Source organism: Manis javanica, chromosome 16, assembly GCF_040802235.1.
Source record: "Manis javanica isolate MJ-LG chromosome 16, MJ_LKY, whole genome shotgun sequence".
In the NCBI taxonomy this organism is placed as follows: domain Eukaryota; kingdom Metazoa; phylum Chordata; class Mammalia; order Pholidota; family Manidae; genus Manis; species Manis javanica.
In genome coordinates, this window is record NC_133171.1 from 34603027 (window position 1) to 34622937 (window position 19911).

A 19911-nucleotide genomic window follows, 5' to 3' on the forward strand; every position below is an offset into this window, starting at 1 on the left:
AGATACTTATATATAGATATGAAGTAAGGCTTTGCCCAAATTCTCTTACTTCAATTTTTGAGTCAGAAAACTGAAAAGGTGACACAACCATAACAGGAAGATGGATTCCCTGGCTGTTCGCACCACAAATCCTGGTAAATTTTGTGGAAATTTCTACAGTAGGCACTCCTCGCTATGGACCAACTTTTTTTTAAATCTATGATTAAAAAAAGCAAAAAAGACATAAAAACATTCAAATAGAATAAAAGGGTATGTATTTAAATAATTATTTCTTTGTCTAGATTCCCAGTCCCTTTCCCCAGAAGCAACTGTTCAATTTCTTTCATATTTTTCCAGAAATTTTCTATGCATATAACAAAACCTGTTCTTCTTTTGAAGGAAGGGTTAGCCTTCTTGAGGTAGATTTTACACAGGCACCTAATTATGAACATGTATATATTTTTTTCTAAAAAACAAATGAGAGAATAGCATATATGTTGTTTTACTTTTTTTTCTCAAATTTATTTTGGATGTCTTTTCATATCAACAAAGAGGTTTACCTTATTTCTTTAAATGCTACATATTATTCTGTTGTATGGATGTGACATAAATTATTTAAAAGCACCTTGTTGATGGACTTTATGTTGTGAAGATGGGGGAATGTGTCTGCAGGATAAGATCTTAAAAGTAGAATTTGTGGGTCAAAGGGTAATACATGTAAAATTGTAAGACATGTATCTGAATTGTCTGCCACTACAGTTGTATTGATAGTCACCCCTTCTGCATTCTGCAGTGTTTCCCCCGCCATGAATCCTTTGAGAAAGAAATATTTCCTTACTTTTATTGTTAATTACATTCTAACAGACCTAAACTCCATCTGCTTTTTTCTATTCTTTTCTTAAATTTAGGCTTTTACTCATGAAACTATTTTTCTTCAGCTTTAAAAGGATGTGCTAAAGCTAAAATTGCTGGCCTGTGTTTCCCTCTGTTTGGTGTGCAAAGCTGTTAGTCTAAACATGTATGTGTTAAGAGTCTAGGGGAAAAATAACCACATAAGTTGGCAAATTTCAGAGTGATGTGGTCATTTAAGAAGTTAGAATACCAGTGTTGGTGGGGGGCGGGGGGAGGGTGTCTTGAGATAACAAGTGAGGGAGGGCCCAGCCCAATGCCAGAGTCTAGGGAGTTTCCTTCCCTCCCTACCGGCTGCTGCTGATCCACTAATAACAGGGCCGTGACTGCAAAGCTCCAGAGAAGATGGGCTTTCATGAAAGACTCCCCTTATTTTGAGTCCTGATTGATTTAGTCTTTCATGTTTCCTTTCATTCTCTTCCCTCTTCTTAAAGTAAGATTTTTCTTAACATTGTAGGAGCAGCTGGCATATGTCCCTTCCATTTAATTTTCTTCAATAGGTCCATCTGTTTTCTTGCAACACTTCTTTTATTTTGACTTGCTTATAGATTTGTATTATTGTATTATAAAGTGATATGAAGTTGTTTGATATTTTCTCCCAGAGTAAAAAAATAAGTTGATTCATCCCCTTTTTGGAGGGGTCGGGGGTGGTGTTTATCTCCTAGGAACTAAGATTTACTTATAGTTTACTCTTGTAAGTTACTTCTCTATCAGGATTAATATTATTCTCTGTATTATTAAAATCTATGAGGTTGTTTGGGGCTGATTGTTCTCTGTGAAATGAGAGCCGTAATTCATTAGGTATCTTTTAATTCCCGATGTTGTTAGATTCTAACTTGAAGCACTAACAAAACTTGCTGTAAACGGCAGTGTTTCTCATTTCTTGCTTTCTGCCTTGTTGGTAGAGTCCTTTTTGTAGAAAAAAATGAGAAGAATATTTGAAAAATCAGGCACCTAGTTTTAAGAAACGGGGAAATCTTAGCTTTTTGCTACCGTGGAGTTAACTGGCTCCATTTGTTTCTCCAGTATGTGCCCAAATACGAGCAGAGAGGAGTGTCTGCCCGCACCTGGGCAGCTGTGGGCGGGTCTCCTGCAGGTTCCTAGGCGTTTGCTGGGGGAGAGGGGAGGACGTATCGCAGGTCTTTTTTTTTTTTTTCCCCACAAGGGGTGGGGGCTAAAGCCAGATGCTTTGTGCACCAGGAATTTGTTATGGTAACTGCTGCTGTCAAAAGATAAGGGAGGCACAGTTAGTGATATTCCTATTGTTTGATCTGTGGAGGCGCAGATGTTAATTGACACATGTGGTTTCATGCATCTGTGTGAATTGCTAAGTTGTGGTCTGGAGTATAGGGGTTGTTCTAAGACTGACCTGTTGGTAAGTGGAGTGTTTCTGTTTAAAATATTTACACAGAATCCCCTTTAGTTCCTTGCATACTGCTGAGTACATACTAGTTTTCCAGCAAAGCCAGACTGTACGAGCCAGCTCTCCGCTTTGTCTGTGCATGTACCCAAGCCATTAGGTACATCAGAGAAAGGCATGCTTCCGGGTAGACGGGTTTCACTGTGTTAACTTTATGACTACAGGTCTCATGTAGCTCTGACCGGCAGTCACTGTCTGTCGGGTTAACTCACCCCTGCTCTCCCTCACACCCCCTTTTCTTCCTTCAATGGTAACCGATGATCTTGACTCCAGCTCTGAGATAAGCCGTTGGGTGGAAAGTCTTTCTTTTTACTACCAAAGATACGAACCTTCCTTTATTTGCATCTATCCAGCCATCTTTGCTCCCGCTTAATAGAGGAAACCTCTCTCCACCTATCTGAGGCCTGTACCCCTTCTCCAGTGCCCTGGATCCCATCTCAACCATTGTCTGGGAAACCTTACTCTCACTATATTGAACTTTACTCTCTCAACAGATCTTTCTTACTGGATTTAGGCATACTGAGGCCTCTTTGTTAATAAAACAATGAACAACTAAAAAAAACAACTCTCCCTTAACCTCATGGTTTTTTCCCGTCAGCTGCCTGATACCATTCCTTCCCTTAAGGGCCACACTTCTCCGGCGAGTTGTCTCTGCCCTCCGTTTTCATTTCCTCACTCCATACGTACTCCATGCTTCTTGCCTCTTGTAATCTGGCTTCTGGCCCCATAATCCAGCAGGACTCTTCTTCTAGGATCAGGAGTGACTTCTGTGTGGCTAAAACCGATGGACGTTTTTCCATCCGTATCCGTCTTCTCAGTGGTTGGCAGTACTGATCGTTCTTTCTTTTTGAAACACTACTTCCTGTTCAGCTTCTATGACACTGCCCTGCGCTGGTTTTTTTCCTGTTTCTTGGGCTGTTCCTGCTCAGCTCCCTTTGCAGACTCAGCCTTCTTCACAAGGCCAGTCTTCTCCCCGCTGCTGCCATATTATTTTGCAAGTTGCTACCGTCTCCGGCCTTGATTCTGTGGGCATACTTTCACTGTGAAATTTCTCCATCTTACCTGAGAGCTGATCATTGAATCTCTTATCACCCTCCTTAATGCATTTAATGGTTTTCCATGGTTCTTGAGAAAGCATTCCAGGTCCTTCCAGCAGGTCATGAGATTCTGCATCACCTTGGCGTCTGCCAGCCACCCAGCTCGTCTCTCGCCACGTTCCCCCTGGCTGCCGTCTCCTCGCCCTGCGCTGGTCTCCTCGTGCTCGCGCTCCCTCCGAGCACGGAGCACATGGGTGCTTTCTCCCTCTACCTGGCTGCTCCCTCACCAGGTGTTGTCCTGACTTACTGCGAAGCTCCCTCGGAGCTCTGAGCTCTCCATATACACAGTCCCCGTATGCTTAGCATTTCACTGCCAGGAACACGATAGATGCTTTTTAAAAATGGAGTCAATGAATGAATGAATTTGCTAGTTTGTTGACTGGGAAGAATGATTTACCGTCAGCTTACCAAAGCACCAAGTTATGCCTTCTCTGATTACATTTTCATTACACTGTGTATGTGCCAAGAAATACTTCTTAATAACCTGTGTCCATTGCTCTTTATACTTAATTTTACAAATACTTTCATGTGAGTCCTCCCTTGAAACCTTGGGCTAGTCGATTGGTACTTTCAGACCTTATGGCAGTAGCAGTCCAGAATGCCCTCTCTCCACCCCCACACACATTTCCAGATGCTCCCAAGGGATAACTGGAATTCTAGGTGATTCTTGTAATTCCTCATTTTCTGTTTTTGTAAACGGGAAGCAAGACACAGGTTTCTGGGTATGTGTTCAAAGTCATACAGAGAGGAAGTTAGGACTAAATCGCAGGACACCTGAATCACGGACTGTTACTCTTTTCCACCTCAGTATAATGTTTCTTCTCAAATATGTAAAAATTGTCTTTTAAATATTTTCCAGAATTTAAAACACTGTGGGAAAATAACATAAAATCTACCATCTTAACCATTTTAAGTGTATTATGCAGTGGTATTAAACACATTCACACTGCTGTTCAGCCCCCTCCACCGTCCATCTCCAGAGCTTTTCACCAGGCAAAACTGAGGCTCGGCACTGCTTGAAGCGCCCTTCCACTGCTGGGCACCGCCCTTCCACTTTCTTTTCTTTTATTTTTTATTGAGAAAAAAATTGTTGCTCAGTGTCATTTCAGATGATCAGTTTCCTTAAATCACAATGTTTATTTAAATGGATTTTAATTTTGAGTAAAAAGAAATCTGTTACCAAATGCTGTCTTTTCCAGACATCATCATTTTACAGTGTGTATTTCAGAGTTAGCCAAATCCCCACCCCATTCCCAAGTGTGTTCCTTTCCTCTAGGTTTAAATATAAAAAATCAACACCGGAAAAAAGTGGAAAGGTATGTCGTCTCATAGGGGAGGGGGGGAGCTTAAGGTCATATCAGCTGTTGGTGTTTGTAGGTGCACTGAGTTCATCTTGTTATGTAATTATCTGATAGTATTGTGGATTAGAAATTTTTTTGTGTGTGCTTTGAGTTAGTTGTATTACATAATTATCTGTTAGTATTATTTTTAAATACTTTTTGAAGAAAATGAAATGTTTATTAGAGACATGGGGTTTTCTAAGATTTTGTTCCCAAACTTGCCTGATAAGAATCGGCTGGGGAAGAGGAGACCCCTGACGACAGTTCAGAAGACCAGGGCTTTTTCTGGGTTCTGCCCGTCTGCATTAGGGTGCTGGAACCATTCCAAGTGTGGGAAACATTGGTATAATAGATATTGGTGAGAACTGTTTTAGTAACAGTCTGAAACTATATCTCAAATCTTACATTTTTTGAGTATGCCAGCCCACACACATACACACATAGACACACTTCCTTCTGTTTCTTTATAGGTATTACCATCATTTTGATTTCCCCTGTAGTGGAAGGTCAATTGCCCTGTATTTTCTTTATCTTGACTTTTCAGCTTTATATTGGACATTACTATTTAATTAGCTTTCAGTTCATAATGCCAGCATAGCGTAGCAAATTACTCAGGCTTTGTACTGAGCAAGACCGGGGTTCAAATCCTCACTGCCTCTTGTACACTTGTAAGTTATGTAACCTCGATAAGCTTTAGTTTTTTTCATCTGTAAATTCAGGATGACAGCACAACCAGCTGCTTAAAGGGTTCAGTGAGACGGCAATGCCTTTAAAGCCCACAGTACATTGCCTGCCACATAGTAGGTATTGATATATATTAATCTTTGTTGCTGTTCTGTTATTGTTATTATTTGTAAGCCATCCCAATTTTAAATGTTACCAAAAGCTGAAGTTGAGGGCACATGAGAGCATAAGAAAGGAGGATTCAGAACCTAGGAGCAATAATTTATGCTTTTTGAAACTTTATGGTCTATTTATCCCTTGTTTCTTGTTTTCAATCCATGCCTGTTTTCCAGATTGTTTCAGCTGAGAAAGGCCCTTAAGAAACCTCAAAGGGTGCATGTTTAGGTTACGGAGGAGCAATAATAATTGTGTCCTGTTTCAAAAAAATTTGAATTCCTGAGTGGATGCAATAGGTGGTGGTTTTATCTATAGAAGTTAGTGAAAAGAAAAGAAGAGGAACAAATGTAGGCTGGAAAGTGTCTCTAGAAATTTGAATCAATGGTACCTTCCACTCCCCAAAGCTCATTCACTCCTTTATTATTCATTCATTCCTCAAACATTCATGTGCTGGGCATTATGCTAGCTACTGGAAATGTAAACATGGATAAAACACAGGCTCTGTCTCAGGAAGCCCACAGTTTAAAATGACAGGCAGACAAATGCATGACTATAACAAATTGTAGTAAATAGAGAAAGCAGAGAGCATTCTGGGAACAGAGAAAAGTATTTCCTGGAGGAGATGATAGTGGAACCATGTCTTACAAGGAAGACTTTGAGTTGATTACGTAGTGGCGTGAATGGGGGTGAGGTATGCAGTAGATATTTCTTGAGCAAAGGAAAGAGAAAAGAAGAACCCAATGTGTTTTTGTTTTGTGTTGGGAAATGAATTCTACTCCTTTCCTGCCCTCATGACTCATATAAGGGAAATGTCTCAAACATAAGAAGGTTCAGATTCTGGATAGCCAAAACAGTCTGTATGCATTCAATAAATAATTACTGAGTGCTGAGAACCGGCACAACCCAACAAGACTGTAAATTTAAATCACTTTTTTCATACTTAAAAAGAAATGTTGATTTGAATTTTGACTGTTGATATTTCTTATATCTGTCTTTTTCCCTGTTTTTATATTTTTGGTTCAGGATTTCTTAATCTTGGGTCTGCACTAATTTTCTTCTAACTAATTTTTATCAGTCCCTCCTCAAGTATGTTCTGATGGCAATTTCTAGGTACGTCTTTCCAGCTATTTTGATTTTGTTTCATGTTCGTTATAATTGAGCATATCAGTGTTTGGCATGATACAGTGAGGAAGCCTTGGAAAAGTCTCTTGTGCTTATCTTCAGCCATTTATAGCGTGGTATAAGTCACATATTGTCCCCGAATCCCATTTAATTCTCATGTGTTCTAATATATTAAAATGTTTGAGGACTGGAAAGTTACTTTGGGGTTTCTGTATAAGAGATTAAAATCTCATGCAATTTTAATGTTTTGCTAGTTTGGCTGTTAATGTGGGGGATGGTATATATGACACATGTATCCACATATATGCCTGTATATTCATAAATGCCCATACACAGATACTTGTGGATGTATATAGACGTGTGTATTTTTTTTTTTTTTTGGTCTAGGGAGAATGCTCTTTTAAGATGGTATCATGTGAAAGATAAGCACTCCTTTTATCCAAATTACTTTGTATTTTGGAAATAGACATTTCATTTGATATATTTTTGTTCTCTATTTTTGGAACAAAAGAAGGGCACTAAGCGTGAGTTTAAGAGGTTTGCACTTCTCGTTCTCACTTGCAACCTCATCTTATGGCTTTATCTTGGTTTTATACCTCTAATTTAAAATTTGTGTTATCTCTTGTGCTTTTATATTTCTTTGTAAGGTGTTTAATCATTTATGGAAAAAAGGTGGGATATAAATATACATTTTGAAAAATTGCACATGATGATTGAGTCATTCAGAAAAGATTGCAGTATCATACATAGAATAATAACACAAGGAGGAGGTAGAATGGCACTTTTTCCATAAAAAGACTAGTATATATTATTTTAGGTGGCAGAGGATTTGATCAGATGACTTTGAAAGATTTCCAGAAAATGGACACATTAGAATAACTAAGTTAGATAACTCAGTTATCTAAACTACAACATAGGAATGTGGCCCCTGCCTTCTACTTGCTTATGGTATAGTGTAGTCTTTGGTTAGTCAATCCAAGAGGGGAATGAAATTTCCTGTTAAAGTTTCACAAAAAAGAGATGTTACAGTGCAATGAAACCTTAGAATGAAAATAACAGCCTTTTGTATGTGGAAAGTAGCTACAGTTTTTTTTTTTTTTTGAGAGGGCATCTCTCATATTTATTGATCAAATGGTTGTTAACAACAATAAAATTCTGTATAGGGGACTAAATGCACAATCATTAATCAACCCCAAGCCTAATTCTCAACAGTTTCCAATCTTCTGAAGCATAACGAACAAGTTCTTACATGGTGAACAAGTTCTTACATAGTGAATAAGTTCTTACAATGGTGAACAGTGCAAGGGCAGTCATATCACAGAAACTTTCAGTTTTGATCACACATCATGAACTATAAACAATCAAGTCAGATATGATTATTCATTTGATTTTCATACTTGATTTATATGTAAATCTCACATTTCTCCCTTATTTTTTTTTTTTTTTTTTAGTAGCTACAGTTTTTAAAGGTTAAATTATCCCAGTGAGACTATGAAGGAAAAGAAAGGTACACAGATCCCAGCAAATGCTTTTTTGGGGAAGCTACAGGCATGTAAAGACAGATTTGAAGACTGAAAATGACCGAATGGTTAGGACATGAGCCAGAGGAGGGATAGGATTTTGCAGACTTTCAGGCTGTTAATTTTTCATAGTGGTTTTAGCTTTTTTACCCTTTCATTTTTTGCTTAATTAATTTTCTTTGTCTACTGCTGTGTTTTAATGGAGGAAAACCATTTTAGTTTTTGTTTGATTTAAACTGTTAAATATGATAAAGGAGATGGCTTACCCAAACTCCATGCGTTATACAATTGCTTTTGTGCTGAAATGTCTGTGTCATTCTGAAGGAAGTTTTATGTTTTATTCTCTTAGTCAAAAACTTGATTCTTCAATGACTTTATTCATTCCCTCTGGGATTACTCAGTGTTTACTTTCTCTGCTTATGGCAGGGTTCGCCCAACAACATGCCCTTTCTTGTTGGTAGAAGTGGCAAACTCAGAAAGGCTGCTTTTTTAGGGCTTTACAAATGTGTGAGGTTTATGAAAGCAAAACAATTTCTTAAACTTTGGATATTTGTTTTTGTCTAGACTGTTATACTCACCTGTCTGGTAATCTTGAAGTTGGCAGATTCTTCAAAATGCTTCTGTGTATAAAAATAATGTTATTTTTAGAGGTATGTCATTGACCTCTACTGTAACAGTCAGTAGATTTATTTTTCCTATAATAAATGTAGGATCACTTTCAAGTGGCATGTGGCATGTGAAAAACATTACTGAATTTCCTAGTAATTTCCTGGGAAATAAGTAGGTAGGTAACGAGAGTTACCTTTTAAGGTTATGAACACCTCAAAGTGCTATAAATCTATAAGTAGATTTCTTTGGAGGCCTGCTTTCTCATCAGATAAAAATAAGAGCACAAATTACTGCCTGCTTTCTTAAGGTTAATGATATATTTTCAGACTTTCTCATGTAAACAGCTTCCCAAGTAGTATTCAAAATAATTTGCATTTCATTCCTCCCACACTACTTTTGAGTCCTCCCACTTTTTCTGCAGTTCTCCATGTGGTTGTTTTGAGCACACCAGTGTGCCTGTGGAGGGTGTAGAGACAAGAGAGCCTTTCCTTACAAGTTGGTAAACAGGTTCTTTTACTCAGTGATTTTGAGGGTGGCCACCACTCTTTTTCAAGACCTTAATGTGTCTGCATGCTTTTAAAGCTTTCTTTTTGAGATGAAAGTTTCCTGAGTGGCTTCTGGCCTTGAGTTAAGTTTCCAACTGCCATATTTTGCCATTTTCTGTATAAGGAATATTTAGGGAGTCTTTCCTTGCCCTATAGATTAGGGCTAGCTTCCAGGTATCCCTTCGGTTTAGATTATCATCAAAGTCTCCCAATTAGAAAAAGGTGAAGTCTGGTGTATGTGAGAGAGAAAATGTGTGTGTGTGCCCGTGTATGCACATGAATGCTTGTGAATATACAACCTAGTGTTTATTTTACTCTTTCATTTATGATTTTAATTACTATTAACCTATTCATCTATTTATCTGTAAATATTAAGTGTCTACTATGTATATGTCACTATCTCAGCAGAAGAATAAAATGCGAAAGTTTATTAATACATACATGGTTCTTGCTATCTTGGAGTTGACCAGTTGAGAGAAACAAGGTTGTATTTGCACTTAAACCATGAATTACCAGAGCAGGGAAGTATATGATTTTTCTAAATGCCAAATTGACCAGCAAAGGCCCAGAAGTGTAAGGAACTCAGGAAACAGAGGAAAATGAGGGCAGGGAAGGTTAGTGAGGGATCCCAGATGAGGTGGGGCTTGGTTTCTGCTTTCACGGATGGGGAGTGAGAAGACAGCAGTGCCAGGAAAGAGCACCCTGGATGGGGATGCCAGGGGAATGAAAGTGAACCAACCAAGCTTGGGGAGAAACATTCTGAAGATGCTAGTTGGATTGAAAGGATGCTATTGGAACAACGGAGCTTATGTAGTTTGAATGGGACAAATATCATATGTATTCCAATTAGGAGGAATTTGTAGACTTTGTTGAAAGTTCTGTAAGTTCAAACTTTTATATTTTCCTTGCTACACATGTCTTTGACAAACAGAAGTTTCTGAGAACAGTAAGCAGTGCTAAATGGTTGATGAAAATCTCTATATTTCAACACAGGCTTAGTATTAATATTTACAAAAGTTGTTACGTAAATTGATACACATATAAGTATAAGGTTGAATTGGTACATGAGAAAACTTAACTAATCCAATGAATTTTTTCCTAGGCCGGACCTGATCGACATGAATACTGTTGCTGTTCAAAGCAACCTTGCAAATTTAGAGCACGCTTTTTATGTAGCAGAAAAAATTGGTGTTATAAGACTTCTGGATCCTGAAGGTGAGTTGCTGCCTTGACCACACGTGGACTGGCATGCAAGTCTGATCAAAAGTAATCTGCCAGCATTTTAAAATAATTTATGTTGCTGCTTTAGATGTTGATGTCTCCTCCCCTGATGAAAAGTCGGTAATAACTTATGTGTCATCTCTCTATGATGCGTTTCCCAAAGTCCCTGAAGGTGGTGAAGGCATTGGTGCGAATGTGAGTACTGATTTTTCCATACTAGCAGGCGCAATTCAGGAAATGACTGAATTCTTTGATGGTACTTTTTACAGTTTCAAAATACAAATATTTTTGAAAGAATTTGAGCTAATATTCTATTTAATAAACCTATGCCTTATGCCATTTTTGTGGCACCTTTCCACCATTACAATTAAGTACAACTCAAACATTTGTTCTGTGTCGTAAGTAAAGGAGACCATTCAGGATTACATGTTATTTACAGATAAAAGCTATAAACTACTGAATTTTGGATATTTTTCATTTCTAATCAACTGCTGTTTCAAAACTGCTCTATTTGATGTCCTTCCATATGTATGGAATATCTCCCTTTAGAAACCACTTTGAAGTTTATTAATTTACCTAATCCCATGGGATAATTTGGTCAGGTATTGTTTTTCTGACTTAAAGGTGACATTTGGCGGAGAGTTATTTGATTTTGCCAAATTAACAGAACTACTTCATAAGCAGGGCAAGGTGTCCAATGCATAGTCTTGGACTCTAAGTCCGCTGCTTTTAAAGGTTTGTGTGATTCAGTTCCATCATGTGTTTTGTGGTGGTCATGCTAACATGTGCACATGCATTTCTGGGGGAGAACAGTAAATTCTGGATGTGTTACGCTTTTGGGGCTGATCCCCTCTCCCCCTGGGCATCTCCCCTTCTCCTTACAGATAACTTTTTTTTCTGTTTTACTTGGAAGATTTAGGAGCTCATCTTGGCGAACTCTCTTCTGGTCTGTTCACCTCTGTGTACTGCTGTTTCTAAACTTACTTTCATTCTCTTCCTCTTGTTCTTTGTCTCAAAGGATTATCCCCTTGAGGTCTCTCGAGAAACTTGCTCCCCTGCTCTTCCTCTACTCTAATGTCTGCCGGTGATTCAGTGTTGAGCGTCGCTTCAGAATGTTTCTTGTGGCCATTCCATGCTTTATCTTCTCACTACCTCCACCCTGTTCCCCACTCTGACCCTTTCACACTAAACCTGGAATGACAGCTTTCCTATAGCTTTCCGTTTCCATTATTTTTCTCTTCCCATCAGCTCTGCACACTGTCACCAAATTAGCCTTCCTAAAACCTGATATCTACCTTGAAAACTTTCAGTGGCTACGTATGACTTGAAAGGCTAAATTCAGTGTAGATGTTCTGACCTTCAAAATTCTGCATGTATTAATTCTGTTTGCCTGCATTTTTGGCTCTAATGTCCCAATATAGACTGTTTGCTGGTAGCCAGGGCATTTCTGTTTCAGAGTGCTGACCCACTTGGGACTCCTCTGTCTTTTATTTACACCCTCCTATGTCTCCCAAGAAGCTTTTAGTGACTGTTTGGAGGCACATTTATGCTTAACCAATTTGTATTTCAACCCCAGCATACACTACCTATTTATTTTGACACTTAATACTGCTTTTCATTTTGCTTAACTGTACGACTCTTTTGCCTCCCCATCTAGAGAGTAGCTCTTTGATAAAACGTATTAAGTCTTAAAGTGTTATATTTTTATTTCAACAATTAGCACTGTGCTTTGAACATAGTAAGCCCTCATCAAATACTTCATTGAATGTAGCAGTTGACAACCTTTCAGTTTCCTCTATTTTTCTGAGTTTGCTTAATGAGTACTTGAATAATCCCACCATATACATATCCTATAGTTTTTATTTCTATCTAGTTTCCTGTACATTGTATAGCTCTTTAAGTTTCAGATACACAGTAGACTTACATCTGGAAAGATTGGCAGAAATGGTTATTAATCTGGCTTATGCAAGCTATTACTCTCCCTTTTTGATTGTCTGAAAAACACCCCAAAATGGCTGCAGTGTTTTTATTCCATTGCATTTAGATGCAGCCTTAGAAGTCTTTTCAACACAGTGCTCCAGGCAACCCCTATCTCTGGGTCAGAATTGGCACTCATTAGGCTCATTTTACTAGTTAAATGTTGATAGCATGTTTTTAAAGCTGTTTATGTGGAACGGATTGGGACTGGGCAGAAAGTTCTCTCTGTCAGGCTTAATGACGTGTAAATTCACAGAATGACCTCTGGCTAAACTGTGTTAGATATGACTATTATCTGCACACACGGAACTTCCTATCATTTTATTGTTCCAGGATGTTGAAGTCAAATGGATTGAATACCAGAATATGGTGAACTACCTCATCAAGTGGATTAGACACCATGTGATCACAATGTCTGAGAGAACATTTCCTAATAGTCCTGTAGAACTAAAGGTCTGTGTCACTGTAGAAGTTAACTAGATTAAGGTGATAAGTAAACTTTTAAATAATGCTCTAATAGTTCCATAATTTCAAAGGTTCAAGAAAAATTGTCCTTGATTAGTCACTAACAAGAAGGTACAGTTTTTATTTATTCATCTCCTATTATACAGAGAAAATGGAGGCAAACATTCATAATTAAAACATACTAGCAACAGTATCTTAAAGAAATTTATAGTTTCTTAACTTTACACTGTTGACAGTTTTAAGGTACAATCTGAGAGGGTCTGGAACTGATATTGCCCATAGGTGTTGGTGCCTGGGAAATACTTGGAACCCACCAGGTGGCTGGCGTAGGAGGCTGCTCTGGGAAGCTTGCATAAGTGTGACAGTGGTTGGAAGTGCACCTGGTGGTTGAACTATCCTGTTAAAAACTGCTTCAGAGGCTTCTTGTGTATAGCCAGTGGTGCACGCTCTATTTTACTGTCAACTCAAAATATACACCTGACTTTCAGTTTAAGTGAATTAATGGTTTTGTAAAACATTTGCTACTACCTAAAAACACGTGCGGCTCTTTGAGGCAAAGACATTACAGAAAAGGCTCTCTAGATATATAAACTTAGTGAGGAATAAGAAATCTAATAAAAAAACAAGTTGTCTTTGTATATTTGGATTTGTCATAGCAAAGTAGTCTGCTTTATTTCAAGAAACTGAAAATGTGAATATTAAGAACAAAGTCTAACTCTTTGAACTGTAGGCTTTGTTTCCATGATCACACTAGAATCGCAAAAACTGTCCGAATCCAGGGCGGGCCCTGCAGGAGTCATGCATGGTGCTCGCGCATCTGCACGGAACATGTGCAGGGCAGCCCTCCTTGCCACAGGGAGTTTGTCCTCCGCATGTGCTGATACCATTCTGCGTAAGTGTTCTGAGGTTGTTTGTGTGGTATCTCCCCATGTGGATGGTAACCTTTCCGGGCAAGAAACAAACTCCCCGCAAACAGTGTTTAGTACACAGTGGCATTCTGTGCTTGCTTACTTACTGATGGACATCCCGAAGCACTGCATTTTGAGTTCAAAACGGTTTTCAAATTTAAGTTCAACTTATTTCCCAATGGATTCCTATTGTCTAGACACATGGGTAAATTTGTACTGGCTTCTGTTTAATGCAGATTCTTAAAGTTTTGGAATAAGGTTGAATGACTTTACAAAGTACTTGCAGATGTCTGGAATAGTACATAATATAGGAAAGGAAATATATCATGAGGAAATGCCAATAATTTCATTATCCAGGAAAGCATTAAGTGGAATCCTTCAGAAATGTGTCTGCCTGAAGGTGTACTGGGACTTAAAAAAAAAAAAGCATGAATTAGTGTGGAATAATTTATATATGCTTAGTAAACACGGTGATATCTTGCTACCTAATTTTTATAAAGGTCTGTTTTAATAAATGCAACAACTTATATAAAAGAGATTTCCAAATTAGTATCTGTAGACTAGATAATATAATGGTTGGAACTTCCATACTAATAGCATCTATCTTTGTTTACTAAAAATTTGTTTAATTGGCCAATGGGATGTTGAAACCAAATTTCAGCCCTATCTGTCTGATAAGAATTCTGTTTCTAAGATACATCTATGATGTAGAAGAGAAGAGTTTTTTTTTTCCTTTACAGGAATTATATCAGATTATTTCTCCAACAACTCTAACTAAAGTGCAGCATTTGGAAGGTGTATCTTTTAAAGGATATGCTTTCTAGTTTGTATGAGGAGAGATCTTTTTAGTAGAGTCATAGTAAACACTGTCATAGTTTATTATTCTCCAGATTTCTGTGTGGCACATGTTGAATCGTGGCTCACAGTGATAATTACGCCCTCACCAAATCTTGTATAACCCAGATGCCAGCCAGTTTGGAATCAGTGTTGTCCTTGAATATCATTTTTATTAAGGAATTCCACTGAATGCATGTGACACAGTAACTAGCATTCGAAATGGTAACATTATGCGATAATGAAAACAGGTCTTCAAAGTGTAGCCCTTCATTTATTTTCCCTTTCATTTTAGGCACTTTATAACCAGTATTTACAGTTTAAAGAAACAGAAATTCCACCAAAAGAGACAGAAAAATCAAAAATTAAACACCTATATAAATTACTGGAGGTAAGAGGAAATTTCCTTTATATTGTCAAGCATAATCTTCATTTTTTACACCTTTGCTTTATATGAGATTATTTTGTTCTCTCAAGATTTGGATAGAATTTGGACGCATCAAGCTCCTTCAAGGTTATCATCCAAATGACATAGAAAAAGAGTGGGGGAAACTCATTATTGCCATGCTCGAGAGGGAGAAGGCACTTCGTCCGGAAGTGGAAAGGTAGGCTCCATGGAGGCGTTTTCTACCCTGAATACCACCAGGCAGGGGAGGGTCTCCTTGCTTTCATGGAAAGGGCTTAAGTTTTGGAGCCAGGCAGACCCAGGACCAACATTTCCATTTTCTGTTTTCTTGGCTGTGTGACCTCAGATCACTTAGTCTTTCTGATCCTCCATATTCTTACTGAGAAACTCTTCTGAGAAATTTGAGGAATAAATAAGTGACATAATATTTAAAAAGGACCTGATAGGCTGGATTGGTATGTGACATCTCATCTAATAATGTGATTATGGTTTTAAAGCCAGTCAGAATTAACAATGAGAATTTTTCCAAATGGCCTTTAAGTCACCAGCACCTGGATCCAGAAGCTCATAGATCAACAGTTAACTGATACTGTTTCTTGTTATGTTCTTGTCTATGGCCCTTTTGCTATAGGACAGTGGAAGCTGGAAGTCTAGTTTGCCACCATTTACAGGGCAATGAGATGACATCTAGAAAAACACTCAGTAAATGTTGGGTCCAAATTCCCTTTCTGCCCCACTTCTGCAAATGCATCTATTCCATGAAATCAACACTAACTTTCTGTCTCTCTGTCTCCCCGACTATACCTGGGAAAGTGCTGCTTAGCATCCTCAGGAGCCCTTTGTTGAATGGATTTGTCTCTGATAGTCCTTACCTCTCAGCCTGAGATCTCTGTCCCTCATTAGCCGTGAGCCCCACAGGGCTGGGCCTTAAGGTATAAGGCCTGTGTGGTCAGGTACCCCTCCCAGGTCTCCTCACACTACACCCTCCTTGCTCCCTGTGGTGTGGCCACGCTGGGGGTGTCTCTGGAGCTCTGACTTGCCAAGGCCCCACCCTCCTCCATACACAGGATCTTTGCACCATCTGTTCTGTTCGCAGGGAAGTCTGTTTCATCCTCTTTGTCTGTCTTTTCTCCTAATCGTTCTCAGGTCTCGGCTCCAGTGTTACTTCCTCAGGAAACTTTCCGTGGTCTCCTGGGCTAATTCACATGACTTGGTTTTGATTCTCATATTTACATATATTCTTCCTTCATAGGACTGCAGTTGGTGCAATGTTATATTTATTTCTGTAAGTGTTATATTAAGGGCTGCCTTAGTATATGTTCCAAAGTTGTGAGCTCCAAGACAGCACAGGCTCTTGTTTTTGCTCTTTGTTGGGTTGCCCGGGCCTGGCTGAGTGCCTGGTACACACGGAGGCTTCAGGGCGCCCAGGTTCTCTGTTGCCCACGTGTGACTGCAACACTGTTGAAATAGGAAATCATGTGTGAAAGATATGAGAAGAAGACTAAATTGTCAGTCCTTCATTAAAGTGCACTGATCATATACTCCTGTTTTAAAGCATAATATTTATCCCTTACATAACAGAATCTAGAGCCAGAATAAGCTTGAAATACCCAGGATGAATCTTTCATGGAAGAGGTAATTCTGGGCTTAAAATGAGATACTAAGCTAATTATCAGAAGTTATAGACAAGCAGGCCAAAGAGAGGACACAAAGTAGAGTTTTAGTCACCATAATGGTAATCGGATTTTAATGTATGTTAATAAAAGCATGCAGTGGTTAAGAGTTCAAAGTCTAGGAGCCAGTCAGTCCTGGAACAGGTTATTAGCTCAATTTCCAAACCGTGAAATCTTAAGACAAGTTCATTAACCTTTTTAAGCCTCAGTTTCCTCATTTATAAACAGGATGTAATAGTACCTACCACATTTACTGCTTATAGGTATGAAATGAGGTCATGTATTTAAAACGGTAAGTTAATTCCCTGGGAAAGAGTGATTGCTTAATAAATGTTAGGTGGTACTCTTATTATTTGGAGCTTTCCTATTTACTAACTATACTTGACAGGACACTCAAATTTCCTCTTTCTTGCCTTCTGAAAAGAAAAAAAAACCTACTTCAGAGTAGAGAGCAACAATTTGGTTTTGGTAGTGTTGGGGGCTGGGCAATATTTCAGGAACTTGGTTGGATAACAGCCTTCATTTTTCCTGATGCAACAAGTTTTTTGGCGCTAGCTATTAATTGCAAATAATAGCTGTGTGGCATGGGAGTGCTTAAAAGACAGATGAGAAAGAGCCAATGTTCTTTGGCTGTGTCCTAACCTAAAGAAAGGAGGAACAAGCACAGACAAATTAAATTTGCAAGCATTGCATTGATACTCTAACTCAGTACTTTGACTTTAAGAAATATAAAGTAACTATATTAAGATGAGAAGCAACATTCCTGAGAGCATGTCATCTAAAGAGAGGTATATGGATAATTTTCCAGTTAATTTAACCTAATAAACAAATGGCATGGTGGCTAAGATGGACATGTACTTTGTTTCTCATCAAACTCATTTGTTTATAGGTGCTCTTATGTACCTGTTTTTAGCCTTTTGTTGTTTAGTACAAACCTGGCCCTTTACAAAAGTCAGGCTGTGATTGAATATTTGTGTTCTTTAAGCTGATTGGTATTGCCAGAAAAACTTTTACTGATTGTACCTCCACTTCAGTGGGGCATCTGAGTTGTTTTTTAGGTGGTTGCAATTGGGTGACTGTTGGTGAAAATATTTGGCAAATCTTTTTCAGTGACGCCCTGATCAGCCCGCCTTGTCCATACTTGCAGGGTTTTAATGCAAGCTATAAAAGGCAAACCTCAGCTAGCGAACGCATGGCTTTAGGCGAGATTCTTTTAAATAGTTATCAGCATATCATTTGCTGTGTGTTGAATATGCATGTTGGAGCATATTTAAGGAGCTATTAAAGCTGTAACACTCAGCTGCCATTTCTCACCGTTAGAAGTAGAGCTTTTAGCAGACCTTCTATGTTTTAGTTACTTTTTAATAATCAAAGAGAGAGCATTATTTCAGGAATAAAAATGCACAGTAGCAGTTACAGTTACCATAGCAGTGACTCTGTGTTTAGTAATACTATGAGCACTCAAGCCAGCCTTGATTCAAATGAAAATTTTCTCTCAGTTAATTGTGGTCCAACATTGATCAACTCCTGCATTAGCTTCAGCACTGAATCTGTTGGTGGACACAGGTATTGAGCTGTTGGTATGGGACTGTGTTTTACTTTTGGTGGGCAGCCTTTTTCAAGGATGATCAACTCTGTTACTTCAAAGGGAAAGGCTTTATTTTATTTTGTCTCTTTTTTTTTTCAGGCTGGAAATGTTGCAGCAGATTGCCAACCGAATTCAGAGGGACAGCGTCATTGGTGAAGACAAACTGATTCTTGCCCGAAATGCTCTCCAGTCTGTAAGTTAATTTTAGGAGTCATTTTGATTGTGGTAAAGGTTCTGTGCTTTTCGGTGAACTGAAACTTTTGGATAACATTTGGTCAATTCTTGGTATTTTTATCTGCTGTAATTTAAAGGTTGTTAAAGATCGTGATCACTGTTCTCTTGGTGGACAGGGCACAAAGGGAAAATGTATTTTTGAACCAAGAGGGAAAACAGAGAAAAACTCAAATAGCCTTCTGTTCTAATAGTTCACGTTTTTTATTTGAGGCTAGTTTTGAAACTGGTTTCACAGAATTAATACTAAGTTATTTTAAAATGCAGGACTCCAGAAGATTGCAATCCGGGGTGCAGCTTCAGAATGAAGCAGAAATTGCCGGGTATATACTTGAATGTGAGAACCTTTTACGCCAGCATGTGATCGATGTACAGATTCTTACTGATGGAAAATACTACCACGCAGATCAGTTGGTACAGAGGTATGAGTGCTACTTATGCACACCCTTTCCTCTTGTCTAACTTTTCATGGGCACCCACAGTAGGAATATGGAGTGTGAGAACTTTATGAAATATATTTCTTACACTCTTTTCAGTTGAAATATGTGTCACATTAATTCTGGTATTGTGTAAGTAGGTATTCTTCAAAGATAAGTAATAGAAAAAATATTATTTGATGTATATACTATTCAATACCATACTAACTAACATACACAGAGTTAAAATATTCATATGTGACATTTGAAAAAGGGGAAAAAGAAGAAGAGTATTATCTTAACTCAATTTTTAAGTTTTCTGTTTATCCTGTCATGACAATGGTTGTAACAAAATGTTGGGAGAAATATATATAGCATATAAATTCATTAAAAATTATAAATGATATTTTGACCAAGTAGTTACACTTTTAGGAATCTATAGTAATTCTAAATATTGAAAATATATAAGCAAATATAGAAAAATTTTAAAAATCAGAAATATCTTATAATAAAAATTTGGAAATATCCTACATGTCAAATCATAAAATGCTCACATTATGGTGTAGTAATTATGTTCTATATAAATGACAGATATGTGATAATATGGAAAGTACTTACAGCACAGTGTTCAATGGAAAAAGTGATGTAAAATTTAACAGTGTTATTACACTGACTTTTTTTTGGTAGGCTTTATTTTTCTAAGTTCAGGTTTACAGAAAACGAGTGAAATTTATGAGTTCCCAGATGCCCCTTCATACTCCTCTCCCCTTATTAACATCTTGCATAATGTAATACATTTGTTATAATCGAA

General features: G+C 38.0%; 1 protein-coding gene across 29 annotated transcripts in view; it reads left to right on the plus strand.

The window, feature by feature from the left end:
• DST (dystonin) overlaps positions 1-19911 on the plus strand; it is a 397695-nt gene that overhangs the window by 224287 nt on the left and 153497 nt on the right. For 25 of the 29 annotated variants that reach the window (XM_073224747.1, XM_073224742.1, XM_073224734.1 and 22 more), the window contains 7 exons: positions 10484-10596; positions 10691-10797; positions 12913-13032; positions 15082-15177; positions 15264-15391; positions 18553-18646; positions 18952-19106. In XM_073224747.1, the coding sequence (XP_073080848.1) occupies positions 10484-10596; positions 10691-10797; positions 12913-13032; positions 15082-15177; positions 15264-15391; positions 18553-18646; positions 18952-19106 (813 nt within the window). Of the gene's footprint in view, positions 1-10483; positions 10597-10690; positions 10798-12912; positions 13033-15081; positions 15178-15263; positions 15392-18066; positions 18446-18552; positions 18647-18951; positions 19107-19911 lie in introns of those variants that run through there. The other 4 variants (XM_017672857.3, XM_073224753.1, XM_036998388.2 and 1 more) reach the window with 4 other exon arrangements.